The sequence below is a fragment of the Cryphonectria parasitica genome, assembly GCF_011745365.1.
Source record: "Cryphonectria parasitica EP155 unplaced genomic scaffold M406scaffold_3, whole genome shotgun sequence".
NCBI classification, from domain to species: domain Eukaryota; kingdom Fungi; phylum Ascomycota; class Sordariomycetes; order Diaporthales; family Cryphonectriaceae; genus Cryphonectria; species Cryphonectria parasitica.
In genome coordinates this window covers 3,353,051-3,372,575 of record NW_024468911.1, presented here as the reverse complement: position 1 = coordinate 3,372,575, position 19,525 = coordinate 3,353,051, and the positions used below count along the sequence as shown (strand labels likewise).

Genomic DNA, 19,525 nt, shown 5'->3' with positions numbered 1-19,525 from the left:
ACTACAGCTACCCAGCAAATAACTTCTTCACCCTCTTCTCCATCACGTCCTCAAACTGCTGAACGCCCCCGTCCAGCTTGGACAACACGCCGCCTTTCATCCTGTACACGTCTCGTCTTCTTGGCATCTCGTCTGCCCCTCCCTCTTCTTCGTCCCCACTCCTGCCTCCTCCATCATCACCATCTTGATCATCACCATCATCAACAACACCCTCGACCACGCCCCTCATAAACCATCGATCGTGGCTCACCAGCACCACCGCACCCTCCCAGCTCCTCAGCGCATCCCGCAGGGCCGTGGTCGTCTCATAGTCAAGATGCGTCGTCACCTCATCCAGCACAAGACAGTGCGGACGCCGCCACAGGAGCCGCGCCAGCCCGCACCGGACCAGCTGCCCACCAGACAGCTTGCGCAGCCTGACGTCCGAGGCCAGCCGGCCCGGCAGGCCCAGGGAGCCCAGGAGGCCGCGGAGGTCGCCCTCGGTCAGCTCCCCCCCGTCCACCTCGCGGGCCAGCAGGGCGAGGGCCGTCAGCTCGGGCTCCGCCGTGGCGAGGTGCTGGAGGTCCTCGACGGCCGACTGGCCGTAGTAGCCGAGCTTGAGGCGGGGGTGTGTGGCGGCTGTGCCCTGCGCCGGCTTCTCCTCCTCGACGAGGAGCTTGATCAGGGTGGACTTGCCGGACCCGTTGAGGCCGAGGATGCCGACGCGGTCGCCCATGCCGACCGAGAGCGTGACGTCCTGGAGGACAGCAGGAGGAGGAGGAGGAGGAGGAGGAGGAGGAGGAGGAAGAAGAAGAAGAAGCGCCGCAGAGCTTTTCCTGTTGGCCTTGGTCTGGGGAGAGGGATACCGGAACGTGACGCCCTCGAGAGAGATCAGAGGTGCCGGGAACCGCAGGTCAGACGGCGCAGGCAGGACAATACGCAGCGGCCGGTCTTCAGGCGGAACATCTATGTCCGCCCTGCTCGTGAAATGATACCCCGGGAGATCGCGGTTCAGCTTGAACCGCCCCCCCTTGGCGCTGACCTCGAGCCCCCACCGGTCGTCGAGCTTCTTCTGCCGCTGCTTGGCCTGGCGGACCCTGTTGTCGTCGCCCTTCTTCTTGCCCTCCCTGAGGTTGCCTGCGATGGTCGCCTGGATGTGCGCCTTTTGCTTGTCCTTGGCCTCTTTCATCTTGGAGAGGTACAGTCTCCTCTCGGACGTAGCGGCCTCGTACGTGGGCAGGTCGCCGTGGAAGTACGTCAGGTCTTTGTCCTTGATGATGAGCAGGTCGGTGGTGCACAGGGAGATGAAGTCGCGGTCGTGCGAGACGAGGAGGAGGGTCGGCGCGGTCTCGGGGCTGTCCTCGAGGTGCTGGAGGTGGCGCTGGAGCCAGAGGATGCCGAGCAGGTCGAGGAAGTTGGTCGGCTCGTCGAGGATCAGGATGTCTGTCTCCTGGAGCAGGACCGCCGCCAGGGCTGCGCGCATCTTCCACCCTCCTGATAGTTCTGCGGTGCGCCTGGCCATCTGGACGTCTGAGAACCCGAGACCGGTCAGGATCTTCTTGGCTCGCGACTCCATGTCGGAGAGCTTGGCGGGCTCGAGCTGGAGCTGGAGGTCAGCCAGCATGTCGGTCGCCTCCTGAATTTCTACCTCGACTGCTGCTGCTGCGGGAGACATGTCCTCATCTTCTTGCTCTAGTCTTTATTACGACAAGTGTCAGTACAACAACCAGGATCCCTTGTTGGTGTAGACTGTTGGAGGAGAGAAAGAAGAGCGAGGGAAAAGGAAGAAACAAAGAATGTGAGGCTCACAAATCCATCGAGTCAGCAACCTCCTTCTCAAAGGCAATCAACTCCTTGCGAGCTGCCATCCCTCGAGCCCCGCTACGAAGCCTCGCCATCTTGTCCAGCACAAACAGTCTCTTCTGCATCCTCTCGTGCCGGACCCGCCGCAGGGCCCGGACGGCCTTGATTCCATCTCCACTGGCGTCATTGACCCCGTCGCTCAGCACAGCGATCTCCCTCTCGAGCTCATCCTTTGACGTGGCCCTCTCGATGACCTCCTCGAGAACTGACCGTCCTGGCCCTGGCCCTGAGCGGGATACTTCGGCCTCGGTCTCCTCCTCCTCCTCCTCCGCCTCCTCCTCCTCCGCCTCCTCTTTTCCTGCGTCCGTCTGCTGCAGGATGGCAACACGGGTCTGCTCGGGGATGCCAGGTATCAGCTTCTCGGCGATCGCCTTGAGGAGTGTTGATTTTCCTGTGCCGTTGCGTCCGAGGAGCGCATAGCGCTGGCCGGCTTTTAGTCTGAGCTTGGCGTTGGCGAGGAGCTCGGTGGCCTGGGATGGGTTGGCCTTTGCCTTGCCCTTGTTTCCGGCTGTTTTGGTTTTCCTCGGGCCAGAGGTGACTGAGATGTTGAGGCCCTCAATATCCAACTGTCAACAGGAGAAAATAAAATTAGTAACGTGATGCAATGAAAGGAGATTGTCGAATTGGAGGAGGTAGACAATGGCGGTATAGTGTTCTCACCTCTCTGTAATTGGGGTTCTCGATATGGAAGCGAGTCTGTTTACACGAGACGAGTATGCTCGATACGGACTCGGCTGTCATGGAAGTCATTGTTTCTTTTTTTTTTTTTTTTTTTTTTTTTTTTTTTTTTTTTTTTTTTTTTTTTAGCTGGCAGCAGGTGGGAAGATTGATGGCTGCGAGAGATGTGTTGATGAGGTTGTACTTGCAGCTGTGGGAAATATCAAGGACTACTTTGGTCAAGGTTTGACGAGATTGTCGAATGTCGGAAATATACGGTGCAAGATCCAAATTTTGGGAGCAAGAGAATATATATATAAACGTATAAAAATTGTATTTTGGACTTTGAGATATCATTCAAGTTCTTGAAAGCACCTGCAGGTATTTCCTTGGGCGGTCCTCGTTGTGATGAAGCGGCTAGAATGCCCGTTTGGGCATGGCGGATGGCATCTGGTAAGGTGGGGTAGCATCAAATAGTTGACTCATACCGAAGCCTCTTACGCGGTCTTCAATTGAGACCTCAAGACATAAATGAAGGAGAGAATCTTGAATTACCCTCATACAAGATGAAGAATATGGGATCACACCAAAATCCTTGTGCTCATCACCATTGTACCTAGTGCGTGGTACTCAATACTTCAGAACCGATATGGCACCTCTTAATAATGGCAGATGGGGAAAGAATAGAGAAGTGGACTCAATATCTGAGAAAAGTATTATGTATTGACAAGACGTATTCTCAAGACTATAAGAGGTAAAATGCAGTTGCACAAAGAACCAACTGGTATGGGATCATCAATAGAGACATTGATTCTCAACCTAGCCCTAACCCTGTATAATTCACACAGTCAAGAGAAGAGCGCCGTTGGGGAAAGCGCAGAGTAATCACTAAGCGTGTCTCTGTGCCTCTTTCATTGCTCTCACCGCCCTGTCCTTCACTATCAGGTCTCGTCACAGGTCGTCTATTCTAAAACCTCTGAAGAAACGATCAAAATATCCGGTGATATAACAATAAATAAAGGAAGAGAAAAAGGAAGGGGAAAAAAAAAGAGAAGAAGATATAAATCAAATAAACCACAAGACAAGAGACACAATGACCGATAGACCCTCCAGAGTCGAGCTCATTCCTTGGGACTACGAGTCCCCCGAGCACATCGAGCGCATGTACCTCCAGAGGCTGGACTGCGGCTGGAGGAGCGAGGAAGTCCGCGAGAAATGGACCAAACTCGGACGAGACGGCCAAAAGACCCTGTACTGGGTTGTGAGTTCTTACCATGCTACTACCGCCTATTCATCCGAGAGAGATCTGTATTGGCATGCTGATTTTATTTTGGAACCCTCATTACCAGGTACTTAAGAATGAAGCACAGGGCCGCGAGGAAATCATAGCTAAACACATCGCCGCCAACCCAAAGGCAAGCATCTCTCTATCGCTCTCCCTCCACAAATCTAGAACCTCAGAACTCTTTTTCCCTTGAAACTCTCGGATACAACAACAGAACCCTCTCAACTAAACCCCCACCCAACCCAACCAGGAATCCCAACCCATCCACGACACCGCCCCAACCCACTGGCACCTACCACGCACACCCACCAACCACCCCTTCCACCCCATCGGCCACATAGCCCTAGACCTACGCCCCGACCAAGACCGCCAGCTCGGCCTCTCATCCTCCTCCTCGTCCTCCACCGACGGCGACACTATCGTCTGGGTCGCCGGCCTGTACGTGTCCCACACCCTGCAGGCCGGAGGCTTCGGACGAGAGGTCATGCATCTCGCCGAGACCATAGCCGCGCAGCCCCCGCTAAACGGCAGATGGGTCGTGCTCGACACCATGTCCCGCGAGCAGCAGCTGTCGAGCACCTTTGTGAAGAGGATATACCTGGCGCAGGGGAAGCCGGCGCCGACGGTGGCGATCCAGGACTGGTATGAGAGGCAGGGGTATGAGGTGTTTGATAAATGGGCTGCGGGGTACCAGTGGGTGAACCCGGAGACGGGGGATAAGGAGGATATTGATTATTTGTTCCTGAGGAAGCGGTTGGAGGTGAATTGAGTATGGCCGTTGTCTGTTGACAATCACATGTAGAGACAGACAGAGACACACAGAGAGACGGATGGATGAATAAATGTCATGGACCTTGTTGGTTAGGAAAACAGGCCGACAGTAACGAGACTTTGCGTGCTGAATATGCTGATGATCTATATGCTGAAATGTTGTCCTTTGACTCTCCCATGTTGTTCTCTCTTTGGTGTATTCCATGGGTGAGTGTGTGTATATGTGGGTGTGTCTATCAGGCCCTCTTTTGGCCGACAAGGGAGGAAAAGATACCCAACCGAAATGCAGGATCTTTGCAGGCCGTTTGGCCGCAATCCAATCAAAGTCCGCTTTGCCTGAAATCAATGCACAGAAACAAGAGAAAAAGAAAAAAAGACAGCCCCTTCTCACAAATAATCATGCCAATCCGTCTAATCATGTCTCATGCGTACGTTCTAATTTTTTCTTGTTCTCCTCTTCTTGTTGTGTGTGTGTGTGTGTGTGTGTGTACAAGGGAGATGACGATCTTGTAATATAGTTCCCCTCCTGAAAGTGCCCGTTGCAGAGAGGGAGGGGTGAATTACCAAGTATCAGGCCCAAAGTGGCCCCCCTCAGGCACAGTATTGTAGGAACAGGCCTGCCAGTCACAGCCCTGCTTGTAGACCTCTGTACCCCACCATTTGAAGTTCTTGGTCACGCCGGGGTAGATGAAGCCGAAGAAGACGACCACAATGCCAAACGCCAGACCAGAGTCAAGCGCCGCGCTTAGGGTCATGGTGTACTTAGCCCACCATGCCTGTGCGCGGTTCTTGATGAGGTAGTTGAAGATGTAGCACACAAGCGCCCACACCGAGAAGTTCAGACCTGTCGCAGGCGGGATCCAGCTCAGCGACCCCAAGAGCACCGGCAGGTTGATCTTGCGCACGATGCTGTGCTTCTTGTTGCGGGCGTACAAGTACAGCGGGATGGGTGCGATCGCGCCGATCAGAAAGCACCAGACGAGTGGTCGGTACGTTGCACCAACTCCAAAGAACTGGCTGGGACCGACCACGCCCCACAGGATGGAGCCGTTGAAGTGCACTCGCGCCAGCGGACAGGTGAAGCCGTTGATCGCCTCGCTCGTGCAGATGCCTGGAACGTTGGCAAACATCCAGTTGAGCACGCCAATCTGTGTCAGCGATGAGATGATGGTCGCCACCATCTGGACCCAGAAGAGGATGCGTGGTGGGATCTTCATGTAGTGGCCCAGCTTCAGGTCTGCCGCGAACTTGACGCCTTGGGCAGACGAGATGTATCCGTACGTGACAAAAACCATGTTCGCAACCGGTCGCCCGGGGAAGACAGCACCACAGACGAGCTGACAAATGAGGTAGATGCTGCTGTGCTGGTTTGTGACCGCCATGATGATGCCGATGGGGATGAAGAGGATCGTGCAGATTCCCAGGGCGAGTAGCAACCCATACCACGGGAGGTGCACCGGGTAGTATTCCACGACAAAGATGCCCACCAGCAACATCGTGACAAAAGTAAGCAGGTACCACGTCATCGGCGCATCCTTGTACCTCTTCATCAGCCGGTTGTGCACATCTTCCCGCATCATCAGGTCCTCAGGATTGAAATTGGGGAGGCTTCGGCGCTGTCTGGTGCCCTGTTCCTGTGACGTCCTTCTGCGGAGGTCCGCTGGTTCGTCTGAGAGTGGTTGGTACGCAGCCTGCTGCGGTTCCTTGCTGGCTTCTTGCAGCGAGCGCTTCCACTGGTTCATGATGTCCTTACCGTGCCAACATGCGGTATGGGTGAGCAGTGCGGCGAGCCCGGCAAACTGCACACCGTAGCTGAGAACATACGTTACTGGCAAGAACACCCTGCTGTAGTTGCGATATGCTGCCCGGTCAAACACAAAGTCCTTGGTCAGGATCCTGCTCACGTCGTAGACCTTGCCCGTGTTGTCAAAGACGGCCGCTGACACCATTGGCATGTAGGACGAGTACAGCCAATTGCTATAGTAAGCAATCGGGGCCACAATCCACATGACAATGACCAGGCCGCCAAACACGTTCACCGCGGCCCAGAAAGGAGTGAGCAGGGGGCTCCCGATGTAGGCAATCTGGGCCCAGTCGAACGTCACCGGAAACAGGCCCAGGCCGGAGCTGACACCAAACAGGTTTGCGACCACGACGCTCTTGGGTGCGAACCAGGTCAAGACGTTGAAGTAGCTGAGGGCTGGCATCAGCAGGCCCGGGAAGAAGTAGAAGAGGAATGCCGTGGTCCAGACGATGTAGAAGAACTTCCACCGGCTGATGCGCCACCCATCTGCCGGCTTGTTCTCCTCCTTGTGGAGCGTTGTGAACATGGCCGCAGACATCAGCGTGCTGGGCCAGATCATGCCGCTCGGCCGCACGAGAAAACGCCTGGTGAGGCCGGCAAAAGCGTAGCCCAAGATTTGCGTGGATAGCGTCAGGAGAAGTTGGTAGACGATGCTGGCCTCCTGGTGGTAGAACTGTGTCTGCTCGACGATCACGTCGGTGGCAAAGGCGAAGCCAAAGGAGACATTGCTGCTGACGTAGACGCAGGCATGCTCCTTCTCGTTCCATCGGCCCTGTGCGAGCCAGAGCCGGAGGCGCCCGAGTCTTCCCCGTGGCGTCGACCTCAAGACCGGAATGCCGTCGGCCGAAGGAGTCGAAGGCCGCTGGCCGACGGTAAGAACACCATCAAGAAAGTCTTCCTGGGGATCATCTCGACGCTTGAGGACTAAGTCCCACAACAGGCCGAGAGGGTGAACGAGTAGTAATGCTATGACTGGTGTGATGGACACACTGGGGTATCTCAATGAAAAGAAAAGATTTGTTGATGACCCAAGAATGGAGAACAAGACGCTGAGCGTCCACATTCGGGGTGTTGCTATGGACAGGGTTGTGTTGTCAAATGGTGCAACAGACGCCCGGACCTGAGGGTATGGGGAGTTGTCTGGTGGATCCTCATCTTCGTCTGGCGGGAGCGGAACCCCGACGCCATCACTATCGTCCCCGTCGCTGTCGACAATTTTTGGGTCCATGAGGACATCGCTGGCCAAGGTTGACTCGGTGACGCCGTAGCGCCCTTCGATCCCACCAGAGAGTGTCGCGTTGTTTACCAGCTCTTCTGTTGACCGCGCCATCAGTCTCCCCGACCTCGTCTTCCGCAGCGATGACGTAGACCTGCTCGGCCTCGTGGCCCCGTTTCCAGTGCTGTCGCCGTCGCCCGACCTCTCGCTAGCCTCGGTGCCATCCTCGGATGTGTCCGGAGCGTCAGACGCCCCGCGAGGCACGGCGCCATAGGCTGACGGCCTGAAGCTCGGCGAGGAGCGCAGGTAGGGCGCCGCCTTGTTTAGCAACTGCATAGGGACGTCGCCGGCGGTATATTGGGCTGTATTGGTGCCCTGTGTGTCTGAGTGTGCGGAGTGATGAAGAGACTCGAACGCCGTGCCATGTGTGACAACAGGAGAGGCATCAGGAGATGCAGAAGGCACAGAGGGTATCTCGTTTTTCAGGTCGAATAGGGCGTGATCGGATAGGTGAGATGGGTCAGAAGGAGCAGGCGGCAGAGTGGCCCACTGTGATGGAGGGTGCGTGGGCGTGGGGCAGTGATTATGGGTTGCAGCGGGACCAGTGCCAGGAACAGAGAAGACAGGCAGGCGGTCCAAGGATGGTGTGGGTGGTGGTGGTCTTGGTGGTGACGAGAGCCGCTCGGGCTGAGCTGGAAGCCGAGCGTGACTGGGATGAGGAGGATGGGGGTCTGCTTCTGACGGACGAGGGGGTCGGGCGTGGCCTGCGTGGCCTGCGTGGCTGTGAGCCTCGTCGTCCAGCGAGTCACCTGCTGCTGGGGGGTCGGAGGAGGGGGAACGGGCACGATCTGCTGCTCCTTGATGCGGCTTCATAAGCGACAAGCCCACGTCGGGCAACTGACGACTGGAGCAAAAGATCTAATCTGATCCGGTGATACGATGATCTAGCATGGGAACGCCCCACTCGAGGACAGGTGCATGCATAGGCAGGGGCGAGGCGTAGGCGTAGGCGTAGGCATAGACGTAGACGTAGATAGTGGATGTTGCAAGGAGCAAGAGAGAGAGAGAGCGCGCGGCTAGTCGTAGCAGGTGGCACGAGGCCTGCACAGAGAACCTCTGATAGTCGTCAAGTGTCTCTGGGCGGCTGATCTGAGAGAGTTTCGGGAGTCTGCAGGTAAAGAAAAAATGATGGACAGATTGACCACCAAAGTGGACACCATCCACCCACCGTGCCACCCGCCCACAAGTTCGAAGACGAAAACCAGGAGGGGCCGCGTGGGCGACCAAGCCGGTGTACCGTGGTACAAGAACAGCTGCGTAGATCGGAGCGCACCTGTAGCCTTTGCTCGACCTATGCTAGCCGCGACCAGGGTTCGGAACGAGGCGAGATGATTGCAGCCTATACTACTACTATATGACGGAAGGGTCGATGGGCTGTCAGGCTGTGTAACCTGCCCGTAGAGCTGCTAGTGCATGTGATGGTTGCACAGAGAGATGACAGAAATCAAGACGTGCTCAGGACAAAATGATTGATATGCAGAAGGATTTGCATATTTTGGTGGATATTGCTGCAGAATTGCAAAACGTGGGTTGGAAAACGTTTTCGGGCGAGTGGAAAGCGGTTCTTTTCTTCTTTTTCTTAACCCCCCCCCCCCCCTTCCTTCTTCATTCCCTCTCTCTCACTCTTCCAGATTTAGAAGTTCACCCCGCTACTACCAAGTGGTCGAGTCAAGTTGACGAGTAGTAGGTGAAATTCCGTGCCTCTTAATTTTCTGCTGCATGCCGACTTAGGCGTTATTGGGATATGCCGGCGGCAATAGCGAATGGCAAGACGAGTCTCACGACAGGGTATCCCAAACATGCATGACTTTAGATGCGTCATGCCGCATGCAGCATAGACCACAGGATGGCCCAGCAGAGACTGCCTTCAGGGCTCAGGGGCAGCGGGAAGGGCCACTGATCATTCTGGATCTGATAAGATATCCAGACCCAAACTTTAAAACCTTGCTCCGCGGGCTGTTCCTCCACAGTAAACAAAAGGTCCAAGCTTTGTATGGAGAGCCGGACGACCTCTTCATGGGATTCTACCTGACACCCAATAGCCGTCAGGTGCTTTTAGAGCGCGGTCGGCAGAACTTGCAGCAGGGTCATTCGCACATCAGCTGACGGAGATAATCGCGAAGGAAAAAGACAGTGGAGTTAGACGCTCCAGAAATATCCAAGGCATAAATTTCAATTTGCGCTCTTGCCGCTACAATATCACGCTTCCAAGGCCTTTCCCGACCACGACCCCGTCCTGAGCCTGTGGGCACAAGAGCGAAAGAGAGAGGGGGACAGAGCTCTACTATCGTCAGCCCTACGAAATTTCGATCTTGATGTCTTGCAGGAGCCGGCGCTCTGACTCTGCGATCTCGGCGCTGTCTTCACCGCCACCCGAGCTTCTTGCTACATCCACGCCGTCGTCGCACAGATGAGCGGCGAGGAACTAGAGATGAACGCCGCTCTGTTTGCCGCAAAGCAACAGTTGCGGTCTGCCATGAAGCAGAGGCTAGCTTCCCTTCCGCAGGAGTCCATAAAGGAGCAGAGTACGTATCCCAGACCAGGCCGAATACTTCTACTGGTCGCACCGAGTAAGGATCCTTATCTTTTTTTTATAGGCCATACCATCCACAAGGCGCTGTTGGGCTTCAAGCCATATGTCGACGCAAGTCGCATCAGCGTGTTTCTGTCCATGCCCTCGGCGGAGGTCCAGACAGACGAGGTCGTGAGGCATGCGCTCGCCTCAGGGAAGCATGTGTTCGTCCCCTATCTGCACAAGTCGCCCCTCCCATCAAACCCAGACATACCTTCTAGGGTCATGGATATGGTGCGGCTAAAGGATGTCCGAGATTATGAGTCCCTTAAGAGGGATAAATGGGGTATCCCAAGCATAGATCCCGCCACGGTCCATCAGAGGCAGAGAATACTGGGCGGCCCTGATGAGCACCAATCTGAGAAGGCGACTTTAGACCTCATCCTGATGCCGGGTGTGGCTTTCGATATTGCTCCTCACTCAAACGAAATCAGACGGATGGGACATGGAAGAGGTTTCTATGATTTATTTCTCGAACGGTATGCTGAGAAGCTGGAGGAATTAGACGTGAAGAGACCTTCAGTATCGCTCTACGGCCTCGGCCTCAGAGAGCAGTTCTTAACCTCCGAAAATGAAGAGGTCCCTGTTGGACCTCTGGACCAGCCTCTCCATGGACTGATCTTGGGGGACGGGAAAACAGTCGTACCAGATCAAATAGACTGAATCCTAGTCCAAAAATGCCCCCCCTCCTTATTTTTCCCCCCGGCCGACCTTCCTCGGAACTCTTAGACCGCACACGGTGATCGATGGTATGGTCTTCCATCTCTCTCTTCTCCTTCTCCGCGTTCCTGGAAACCATATGCGCAGGTCCCCGACGCTTAAACTTTTACTCCTTGTTTCGCATGGTGTAGACCTAACCCGACAGACTCTGGATCAGAGACACATTGTCGCCCTTCAGAAGGATCTGGCCCAGATCCCTCCGCGTCTCCTTGTCATTCGTTTTCGTCACCTGCCGCACCTCGACCGCATCGTCAATCTGTTTCACACATCAATGTCAGCCAAGGAAGCACAATCTAGATCAGTAAGGACTACTCACCACCAGGTTCATGAACTCATCAAAACCTCGGATCTTTCCCTCAATGCGGATGGCAAGCTGATCAAATGAATACGAGTCAGTGGAAGTTTCGTAGCACACAATGTATTTTTGGAGATGATGTACCTGCTCGTACAGCCAAATCTGCACGGTCGAGTGCTGCTGAAGCAGTTTGAAGATGAAGTTGATCGGGGGTAGAAGAACGCGACGGCCACCACCGCCTCCTCGTCCAGTCATGATCGCGGCGGTACGGCTGGCGGACACAAGTGATGAAACTTCAAAGGAATAACCGTGGGTTGTTCGAGCTGTGGTGTCTGGAAGCTTTGTGTCGATTGGTGGCAGTCAAACAAGTTGGTCTTTGCGGCATGAGGAAACTTGAGCCCGTGTCGCGCTCTGCGGTCGCGAGTTCACAGAGCTTCTTCAGTTGGCGTCTCAGTTGCCTGCCGGGGCTTGGTAGCGCTAACACAACCCTTGCACGCCCCATTGCAGGCTCAGCCTTGAACTCTTCTCAGTTGTTCAACACAGAAAGAGCACAAATGCTATTAGAATTAGACAATTCATGTTCGCATACAAAGGAGAGTTCATAAGAGACTGTTTGAAGTCTTTCTTCCAACAAAATGACTTTTTTATTCTTATTCTTATTCTGTCTGCCAAGTGTAAATATCAGGGTGCCGCGCTTCCATTTACGAAAGTTCTTGTTTCTATTATCTGACAGGGGACAGGGGTCTACTACAGCCTAAGTCCGCACCTGCTCTGCCGCTGTGGTGGCAGATCGTTAGTGAGCCTGAATTTCCTGACTGACGTTTGTTTGCTGCCGTAGGAGGGGCAATCTGATCCTCTCTCAAAACACCAAATATCCGTTTGGCGAATTTACATGCCAACGACCCTTTCATCCTCCACTTCTCACCACCTAATACTCATCGTACCCAGCGCCTTTAACACCAGCTCAGGCAAGCACTTGTTGTGCGGCAACATCAGGTCCCGACCGAATTCCTGCTCTGCTTTGCGCCTCTCTCCCACCCCTCAGGCAGCCTTGCTGCCCCCCCCCGCCCCACAACGTCCAAACGTCCAACGCCGCCCCTACTCTCCGACCATACTCCTGACGGCTTCGAGTGTCGCACGCGCAGCATATCAAGATGGCTGCGAATGGCGCCCCCGACTCCTTCGCCCCAGAGACGATTCTGGCGGCCATGACAACCATGCGCGGCGGGGAGCCTGACAAGAAGAAAGCTGCCATGGACTACCTTGGCAAGTTCCAAAAATCGGTAAGGAGGATGTCTACATTGGTAATTCCCGTCTGGCCATGATCGCGCTGCTAATGCCTTTTCTCTCAATAAGAATAACGCCTGGACGACGACCCTTACCATCCTCCAATCGACCGCCGATGCCGAAGCCTCACTGTTCGCCGCGACAACGCTGAAGGGAAAGGTACATACTGCGTGCAGAGAAAACACTCATCGCACCGTAAATAAGAAGCTTGGCTGACTGTTCCGGGCCAGATCACATATGACCTTACCACTCAGGTTCCTGAGAGTGACTGGTCTGCTCTCCGTGACCAGCTTCTGCTGCTCCTGAAAAAGTTCGCTGCAGGACCCAGGCCAGTCCGAGTGCAGCTCTGTGTTTGCCTGGCCATTCTGGCAATACAGATGAGGACCTGGAAGGATGTCTTGCCCACCGTGGTTGCAGCGCTTGGAAGCGAAGTGCAGAGCCATGCAGCCATCCTGGATTTCCTCAGAGTGCTTCCCGAGGAGGTGACCGAAGGCCGCAAGATTAACCTCTCTGTATGTGGATCGCCCGGCGACGACCTGACCACCCGCCCCGACGACCTTCTGTTGGTATCCTGAAGGACGGTACAATATCTAATCCAGCTGGGATGACAGGAAGACGAGCTCACGGAGAGAACGACCGAACTATTAACCGACAACGCTGAGCAAGTCGTCAATATCCTCATCAACTACGCCCAGACATCAGGTTTGTGATATCTCGACAAAACCGCCGCAATAAACCCTCGTTCTATTTTTTTTTAACAAGTCGACAGAAGCTGCTGCCTGCAACCCACAACTGATGGAATGCATCACCTCATGGCTGCGAGAAGTTCCCATTTCCGCTGTTGTCAGCTCTGCCCTGCTCAATATTGTTATCAACGCTCTGGCAAGCGACGACTGTCTGGAGGCCGCTGCCGATTGTCTTGGGGCCATGTGCCGTGAGACACGGGATGTCGATGACAATGTTGAGACTATTCAGATCCTCCTGCCACGGATAATTGAGATAAGAGCTCGGATGCAGAAGGCTGCTGAGGACGAGGACGTCGAGGCTTTCCGGGCAGTGACCCGCCTCTTTGCAGAAGCTGGCATCTCCTGGGCCGTGATTATCGCCCGCGAGCCAATACACTTCCGGCCCCTTGTCGAGATCATTCTGGAATGCTGCGCAAGAGACAAGGACAGAGACGTCATCGGGCACACGTTTACATTCTGGTACGAGCTAAAGCAGTACGTGGTGTTGGACAAGTACGTCGAGGCTAGGATGCAGCTCTATGATGTCTTCGCCAAGCTGGTGGATGTTATCCTCAAGCACCTGCAATACCCCGAATCAGAGAGTGGAAACGAGCTGGACCTATTTGATGGAGACCGTGAAGAGGAAGAGAAATTCCGGGAGTTCAGGCACGAGATGGGCGATACGCTGAAGGACTGCTGTGAGGTGTTGGGTATCTCAGACTGTCTGAACAAGGTGCTTGAGGCGATCAAAGTCTGGATGCACAAGTATGCTAGCCAGGCCACAGCGTCATCGGTGCCTCACTGGCAAGAACTCGAAGCTCCGGTGTTCGGCATGCGCGCTCTGGGCCGGATGGTGGACAGAGACGAGGGCACCGTTCTGCCCCAGCTAATGCCGTTGCTGGTGCAGATGCCCAACCACGAGAAGCTTCGATTCGCCACCATCATGGTTTTCGGGCGGTACACCGAGTGGACGGCAGAGCACCCGGAGTTCCTGCAGCCGCAGTTCAACTACATCGTCACTTCGTTCCAGGCAGACTCCAAGGAGATCATCAGGGCTGCCGCGGTGGCGATCAAGTATTTCTGTACCGACTGCAGAAGCTTGCTGAGTGATCAGGTCCTTCAGTTGCAGTCCTTCTACGACCAGATCCTCGACAAGCTGCCAGAAATCAGTCAAGAGGAGATCACCGAGGGAGTTGCCAGCGTTGTGGGCGTCCAGAAGCCGGAGGAGGTCTACAAGCTTCTCAAGCTGTACTGTGACCCGTTGGTCAACAGGCTGATGGCCAAGGCTAACACGGCCTCTGCTGACGACAAAGATGACAAGCTTAAGTTGGCGTTGGCTGGTAAGTACATCTCTCAGAGGCGCAAGTGTCCTACAAATGGTCCAAAGTATTCTAACACCCTTCCTAGATCACGTCCAGCTTCTCACTTTGTTCGTCCAAAATGTTGTCCCCTTGGTTTCACATGGGCAGGAAGACCCCGCCGTCAAGTACTGGCAAGAGGTCTTCCCTGTCTTATCCACAGTCATGGACAACTTCCTGAATTTCCCGCCCATCTGTGAGCGAATCTGCAGGTGTTGGCGGCACATGGTCATCTCATATCGGACGGGCATCACGCCTCTGCTGCCACAGTTGGCCAATAAGCTTGCAGATGGATTCGCGGCATCGAAACAGGGGGCCTTCCTGTGGGCGTCAAGCGCGATACTGAGAGAGTTTTCTGAGGACCGCGACCACCTCGACCAAAGCATCCCAGAGAACATTTACAAGTTCTTTGAGAACCAGGCAACCAATGTCCTCCGATTCATGAGCGACATACCGGCCAATGAGCTGCCGGATATAGTCGAGGATTTCTACCGTCTCTTGACGGATGCACTCCTCTACTACCCGCAGAAACTAATCCTGTCGCCGCTCCTGACCCCGATCCTCCAGGCCGCCGTCTCCTCTCTGAGTTCACTGGAGCAGCGTGACCCCCTGACGGCAACCCTCCATTTCCTGCGCGACCTACTGAGCTACGGAGGAGCGAACCCTGCCTCGTCAAACTTGCAGCTGGGCCCGGTCGCGCAACAGATCCAGGCCGCTGTGAAGCAGCTGCTAGTGACAGAAGGCGAGCCACTGGTGAAGGCCATCTTGGCAGGCATGATGATGACGTTCCCTCGGGACTGTTTTGCTGATGGCAGCGGGGTGCTGCTTGAGCTCTTTGCCCTGCTCCCGGCGCAGACGACAACCTGGGTGGAGACCACCCTCAAGCTAGCACCCGCAGGCACCGTCACGCCAGTGGAGGCGTCGCGTCTCATCGGCAAGATTAAGGAGAAGCTGTCCCAACCCGATGATGGAGGCCTGAGGCAGGTCAGAGTGCTGCTTCAGGACTTTACTAATACGTACCGACGGCGGCACGTCGCCCCTCGAGATGGGCTGGGCCTGATGGAGGGCAAGAGGTTCCACTTTGATGGATAATGGGGAGTACGAATGATGGCGATGAGTAGGTAGTATACCAACGACACTCGACACACCGGGGGAGAAATTCAAACGGCCCGAGGATATGGAAAGTCAACAGAGAGGATATCCGTGTCCGAGTGCTTACTTCTAGATACCAAAAGAGAGCGACCCAACTTATCGGATTGATTGGGGCTTTGAGTGAACACTGTTCAATGGAGATATTGAAGAGCAGTCGGGACGCCACATTAGTGAGCTGACCACAGCAGGAGGTCTTGTACCCATTTAGCCTGGCCAAGCATGTGAGTCACAAAACAAGTTGTTGATTTTAGGCTCGAAGGGCATTTTTCAGGAGTGATTTTTTGGGGCGGGCTGGGAAAGGATGGGCTAGAAGTCGGGCAGATTGCAGGATGATGAAGTGCGTGCCCATGTGCTCTTGTCAAGTACATCTGAGCAGAGCAGTGCGGCCAGCTCTGGGGATTTCTGAAGAAGAAGTAAATAGATGAGCTGCTGAGATCTGGTTCAAGATTGAGCGAAGCCAGGCCCAGCAAGTTCAAACCTTGGAACAAATTTATCGAGCCAATACCTCGTTTCAAATTACCCGCTGGTGTTATTTGCACGGCAATAATTGGACCATGCCTTACATCATCATGTTGCTGCAACATATGTTGGCTAGACTAGGAAGATGGTACGTGGCTTGCATTCTACCTGGTGACCTTTTTCGCTGGCTAAGCCCCCTCTGGCAGGCAGGAAAGGAGGAGGAGGGCGTCGGAGAGCACTGCTCGTTGGTCACGCATACGAAGACACCAATTTACCCGTCTTAAACCAAGCCCTTCGACATACCCCGCCTTTTAGAAGGGTGCCAAGTCATGCTGTTGTCAAGTATCCTACCGTGGGCGGGTTTGGTGTTTTTTTCTCCGTTGTTGTAGCACTGTAGTCATTGTTGTAGTAGTAATAGTAGTAGCAGCAGCAGCAGCAGCAGCAGCAGCAGTAGTATTTAAGCAGTGCAGTACAGTGCAATGCGGTGGCTTCCCCCTCCTCCCACCCATAAAAACATAGAGATGAGACAAACGCACTGCAGCGGTTGAGTGAGAGGTGCGATGATGTAAACTGTTTAAGAAAGAAAAGAAGAAGAAAAACAAACAACGAATTTATCAATGTTGAGTTGAGTTGACGATATCCACTTTACATGAGACTTACAGCGCTCTATGACGGCTACAAACTACCAAGGACAAGAAAACCGAGTACGACTTTCATTCTTTTGTTCCAGAATAACTTTGATGCAGAACGATTTCAAAAGCGCTGCATCACCGTCTTGTCCCCATTTCTGAACTGCAGCAGAGCTGGACTGTGCGCTGCACTGCGTCTCATCGTGTTTCATTTCTCCCTCACCCACCGCAGCGCAACCAAGTCTGCTCTTCATCACCATTGTCGTCATCGTTATCGTCATCATCATCATCACCATCAATTTACAATCCAATCCACACATACACACACAGAAAGGATGACCCTCCTTACAAACCCCCTCACCACCCTCCTCGCCCTGTCCCTGCTGTACCTCGTCAGGCACGCCGCCAGCGTCTACCGGAACTACATCGCAGCCAAGCGAACCGGCCTGCCCGTCTGGGTGCACCCCTTTGGCATCACCTCGCCGATCTGGATCCTCTTCAGCGGCTTTTTTCTCAGGGTGTTTGGGAGGTATGGGTGGGTGCACCGCATCGACAGCGGCTGGAACCAGCGGCAGAAGCTGAAGCCTTATGAGGAGCTTGGGTCCAAGGCGTTCTGGATCGTCACGCCGGATTATAAAGAGCTTTTTGGTGAGTGAGCACTGTCACTTTTGCTCGTGAGCAGAGCCTTGTCTGTCTTCTTCTTCTAGAAACGGAACGTTGTAGAGATGATGTGGTTGGATGTGCAAGTGGTGACCTTGTTCCTTCCTCTACAATGTCATATCCCTTCCCCGCCTTCCTATTTCTCTTTCTCTTCATTTTTTTCTCTGTTTTCTTCTTTACTTCCAATATCATAGGACTCACTCACCCTTCCCTCTCTATCTCTACATCTTAGTCGCCGACCCTCTGGCCTGTGAAGACATCTTGAAGCGCTGCCGCGCCGAGTTCAAAAAAAATCCAAAGCAGTACACACTCCTCGACATCTACGGCCGCAGCGTCGTCACCGCCAACGACAAGACATGGGAGCGCCACCGCCGCATCACAGCCCCGCCCTTCAACGAGAGGGTGTCCGAGACGGTATGGGACGAGTCAGCGCGCCAGGCTGATGCTGCCCGCCGCACATGGATGCACAAGTCTCAGGCTGAAGGCAAAGGAGGCGACGTGAGGACGACGCAGGAGGATACCACGCGTATCGCCTTTAACGTGCTGAGCACGGCTGGGTTCGGCATCAGCTTTGGCTTCGACGATACCAGCGGACAGGGGTCGTCTGGTGCTGCTGCTGCTGCTGCTGCTGCTGCTGCTGCTGACGAGGATGAAAAGGCAAACGACAGTAACAACGCGCACCACATGCGCTACCGTCAAGCACTCTTCACACTTCTCAACAACATGGGCCCCTTCATCGCCTGGATCCTCCTGCGGCGCATGGGCTGGCCCGAGTCTGCCATGTGGGGCGGGATCAAGGCCGTCGGCGTTGCCAAGCACGAGTACGGCACCTACCTGCATCAGATGATCCGGGACGAACGCGAGGAGATCCAGAGGAGCGAGCGATCGTCGTCGTCGGCTGGTGTGGAAGGAAACGGGGGTGAGAAGAGGGCGGCGACGCTTATGAGCTCGCTGATCAGGGCGTCTGACCAAGGAGCTGCTGCTGATGATGACAGCATCAACAAGTCTGGGGCAGCGAAGAAGAATGGTGCTGGGCCTGCGCTGACCGATGAAGAGGTCGCTGGGAACCTCTTCATCTTCAACATCGCTGGTCATGACACCACCGCCAACGCCATAAACTTTGCCATCACGCTGCTGGCTATCGACCCGGAGTGGCAGGAATGGCTGGCGGAGGAGATTGATGCAGTTGTCAAGGACGACCAGTCATCGCTCAAGTACGCGGTGGTGTTTCCCAAACTTCACAGGTGTCTTGCGACCATGGTGAGTTTCCCTCATTGAATCTCTTTTTCGTTCACTTCTAGCTAAGCCCAGACCCCACCCGACCAGTACGAGGTATTACGAATGTATGGACCAGTACCCGTCACGCCGCGCTGGACAGCCCACGACTTCCACACCCTCACCATCGACGGCAAAGAATACACCATTCCTCCCGACACCAGCGTAAAGATCGACCTCGTATCTCTACACCACGACAAGAAGACCTGGGGTGATGACGCCGACGAGTTCCGCCCCGACCGCTGGATCCCGAGCACCTCCTCGTCATCGTTAACCCAGGCAGCCTCCTCCTCCACCACCAGGTCGAGCATCGGGACGTACGACTGGCAATCCGAGTCCCTCATCTCTACCGCCGCAGGCACCTTCTTGCCTTGGACCGGCGGGCCCCGGGTGTGTCCTGGCAAGAAATTCTCCCAGGTCGAATTCACGAGCGTTCTCTTGCGGCTGTTCCAGGGCGGTGCGCGGGTTCGCATTGCTGAGGAGGAGGGTGAGTCGTCTGCACAGGCTCGAGCCAGGGCTCGTCGGATTGCTGGGGACCCGGATCACTCGATTACGCTTAGGATGAAGGGGAGTAAGGAGATTGGTCTGAAGTGGTATGTGAAAGAGAATTGACATGGAGACATACAATGAAAATGGCTTGGAAGTGGGATCAAGACTGTCAATTAGTTGGTAGGTAGGTCTTTGACCTGTGTATGACCAGATATTTTGCACACTTCAAAGAATGTCATATACGCCCTCTACGACCGTCACTCACTTCT

At 54.7% G+C, this 19,525-nt stretch overlaps 7 protein-coding genes across 7 annotated transcripts; 4 read left to right on the top strand and 3 right to left on the bottom strand.

The window, feature by feature from the left end:
• Positions 1-7: 7 nt before the first annotated feature.
• Positions 8-2,592, bottom strand: M406DRAFT_338357 (P-loop containing nucleoside triphosphate hydrolase protein; the record flags this gene model as incomplete). The annotated part of the gene is made up of 4 exons (XM_040921338.1): positions 8-144; positions 181-1,676; positions 1,789-2,408; positions 2,503-2,592. The coding sequence occupies 4 exons, from the start codon at positions 2,590-2,592 to the stop codon at positions 8-10; spliced, it is 2,343 nt and encodes a 780-aa protein (XP_040778586.1).
• Positions 2,593-3,589: 997 nt separating this feature from the next.
• Positions 3,590-4,454, top strand: M406DRAFT_233774 (uncharacterized protein; the record flags this gene model as incomplete). The annotated part of the gene is made up of 2 exons (XM_040915949.1): positions 3,590-3,760; positions 4,035-4,454. Coding segments are annotated over 2 exons (591 nt in total), but the record flags the coding sequence as incomplete, so codon positions are not given.
• Positions 4,455-5,115: 661 nt separating this feature from the next.
• On the bottom strand, positions 5,116-7,587 carry M406DRAFT_40668 (uncharacterized protein; the record flags this gene model as incomplete). The annotated part of the gene is made up of 1 exon (XM_040924144.1): positions 5,116-7,587. One exon carries the CDS (start codon positions 7,585-7,587, stop codon positions 5,116-5,118), a length of 2,472 nt encoding a protein of 823 aa, XP_040778584.1.
• A 2,479-nt stretch (positions 7,588-10,066) lies between these two features.
• M406DRAFT_251612 (nagb/rpia/CoA transferase-like protein) lies at positions 10,067-10,870 on the top strand (the record flags this gene model as incomplete). The annotated part of the gene is made up of 2 exons (XM_040916771.1): positions 10,067-10,160; positions 10,233-10,870. 2 exons carry the CDS (start codon positions 10,067-10,069, stop codon positions 10,868-10,870), a joined length of 732 nt encoding a protein of 243 aa, XP_040778583.1.
• Positions 10,871-11,060: 190 nt separating this feature from the next.
• M406DRAFT_252102 (LSM-domain-containing protein) lies at positions 11,061-11,477 on the bottom strand (the record flags this gene model as incomplete). The annotated part of the gene is made up of 3 exons (XM_040916813.1): positions 11,061-11,183; positions 11,244-11,300; positions 11,367-11,477. 3 exons carry the CDS (start codon positions 11,475-11,477, stop codon positions 11,061-11,063), a joined length of 291 nt encoding a protein of 96 aa, XP_040778582.1.
• Positions 11,478-12,376: 899 nt separating this feature from the next.
• Positions 12,377-15,684, top strand: M406DRAFT_338352 (ARM repeat-containing protein; the record flags this gene model as incomplete). The annotated part of the gene is made up of 6 exons (XM_040921337.1): positions 12,377-12,505; positions 12,579-12,668; positions 12,740-13,021; positions 13,121-13,211; positions 13,279-14,574; positions 14,642-15,684. The coding sequence occupies 6 exons, from the start codon at positions 12,377-12,379 to the stop codon at positions 15,682-15,684; spliced, it is 2,931 nt and encodes a 976-aa protein (XP_040778581.1).
• A 3,129-nt stretch (positions 15,685-18,813) lies between these two features.
• On the top strand, positions 18,814-19,513 carry M406DRAFT_355638 (cytochrome P450). The gene has a single exon (XM_040923215.1). It carries the CDS (start codon positions 18,834-18,836, stop codon positions 19,377-19,379), a length of 546 nt encoding a protein of 181 aa, XP_040778580.1. The 5' UTR covers positions 18,814-18,833; the 3' UTR covers positions 19,380-19,513.
• The last annotated feature ends 12 nt before the right edge of the window (positions 19,514-19,525 follow it).

What these genes read in the sequence shown, in the direction of transcription:
- M406DRAFT_355638 (XM_040923215.1), top strand. Translation starts at nt 18,834, where the DNA reads ATGTATGGACCAGTACCCGTCACGCCGCGCTGGACAGCCCACGACTTC.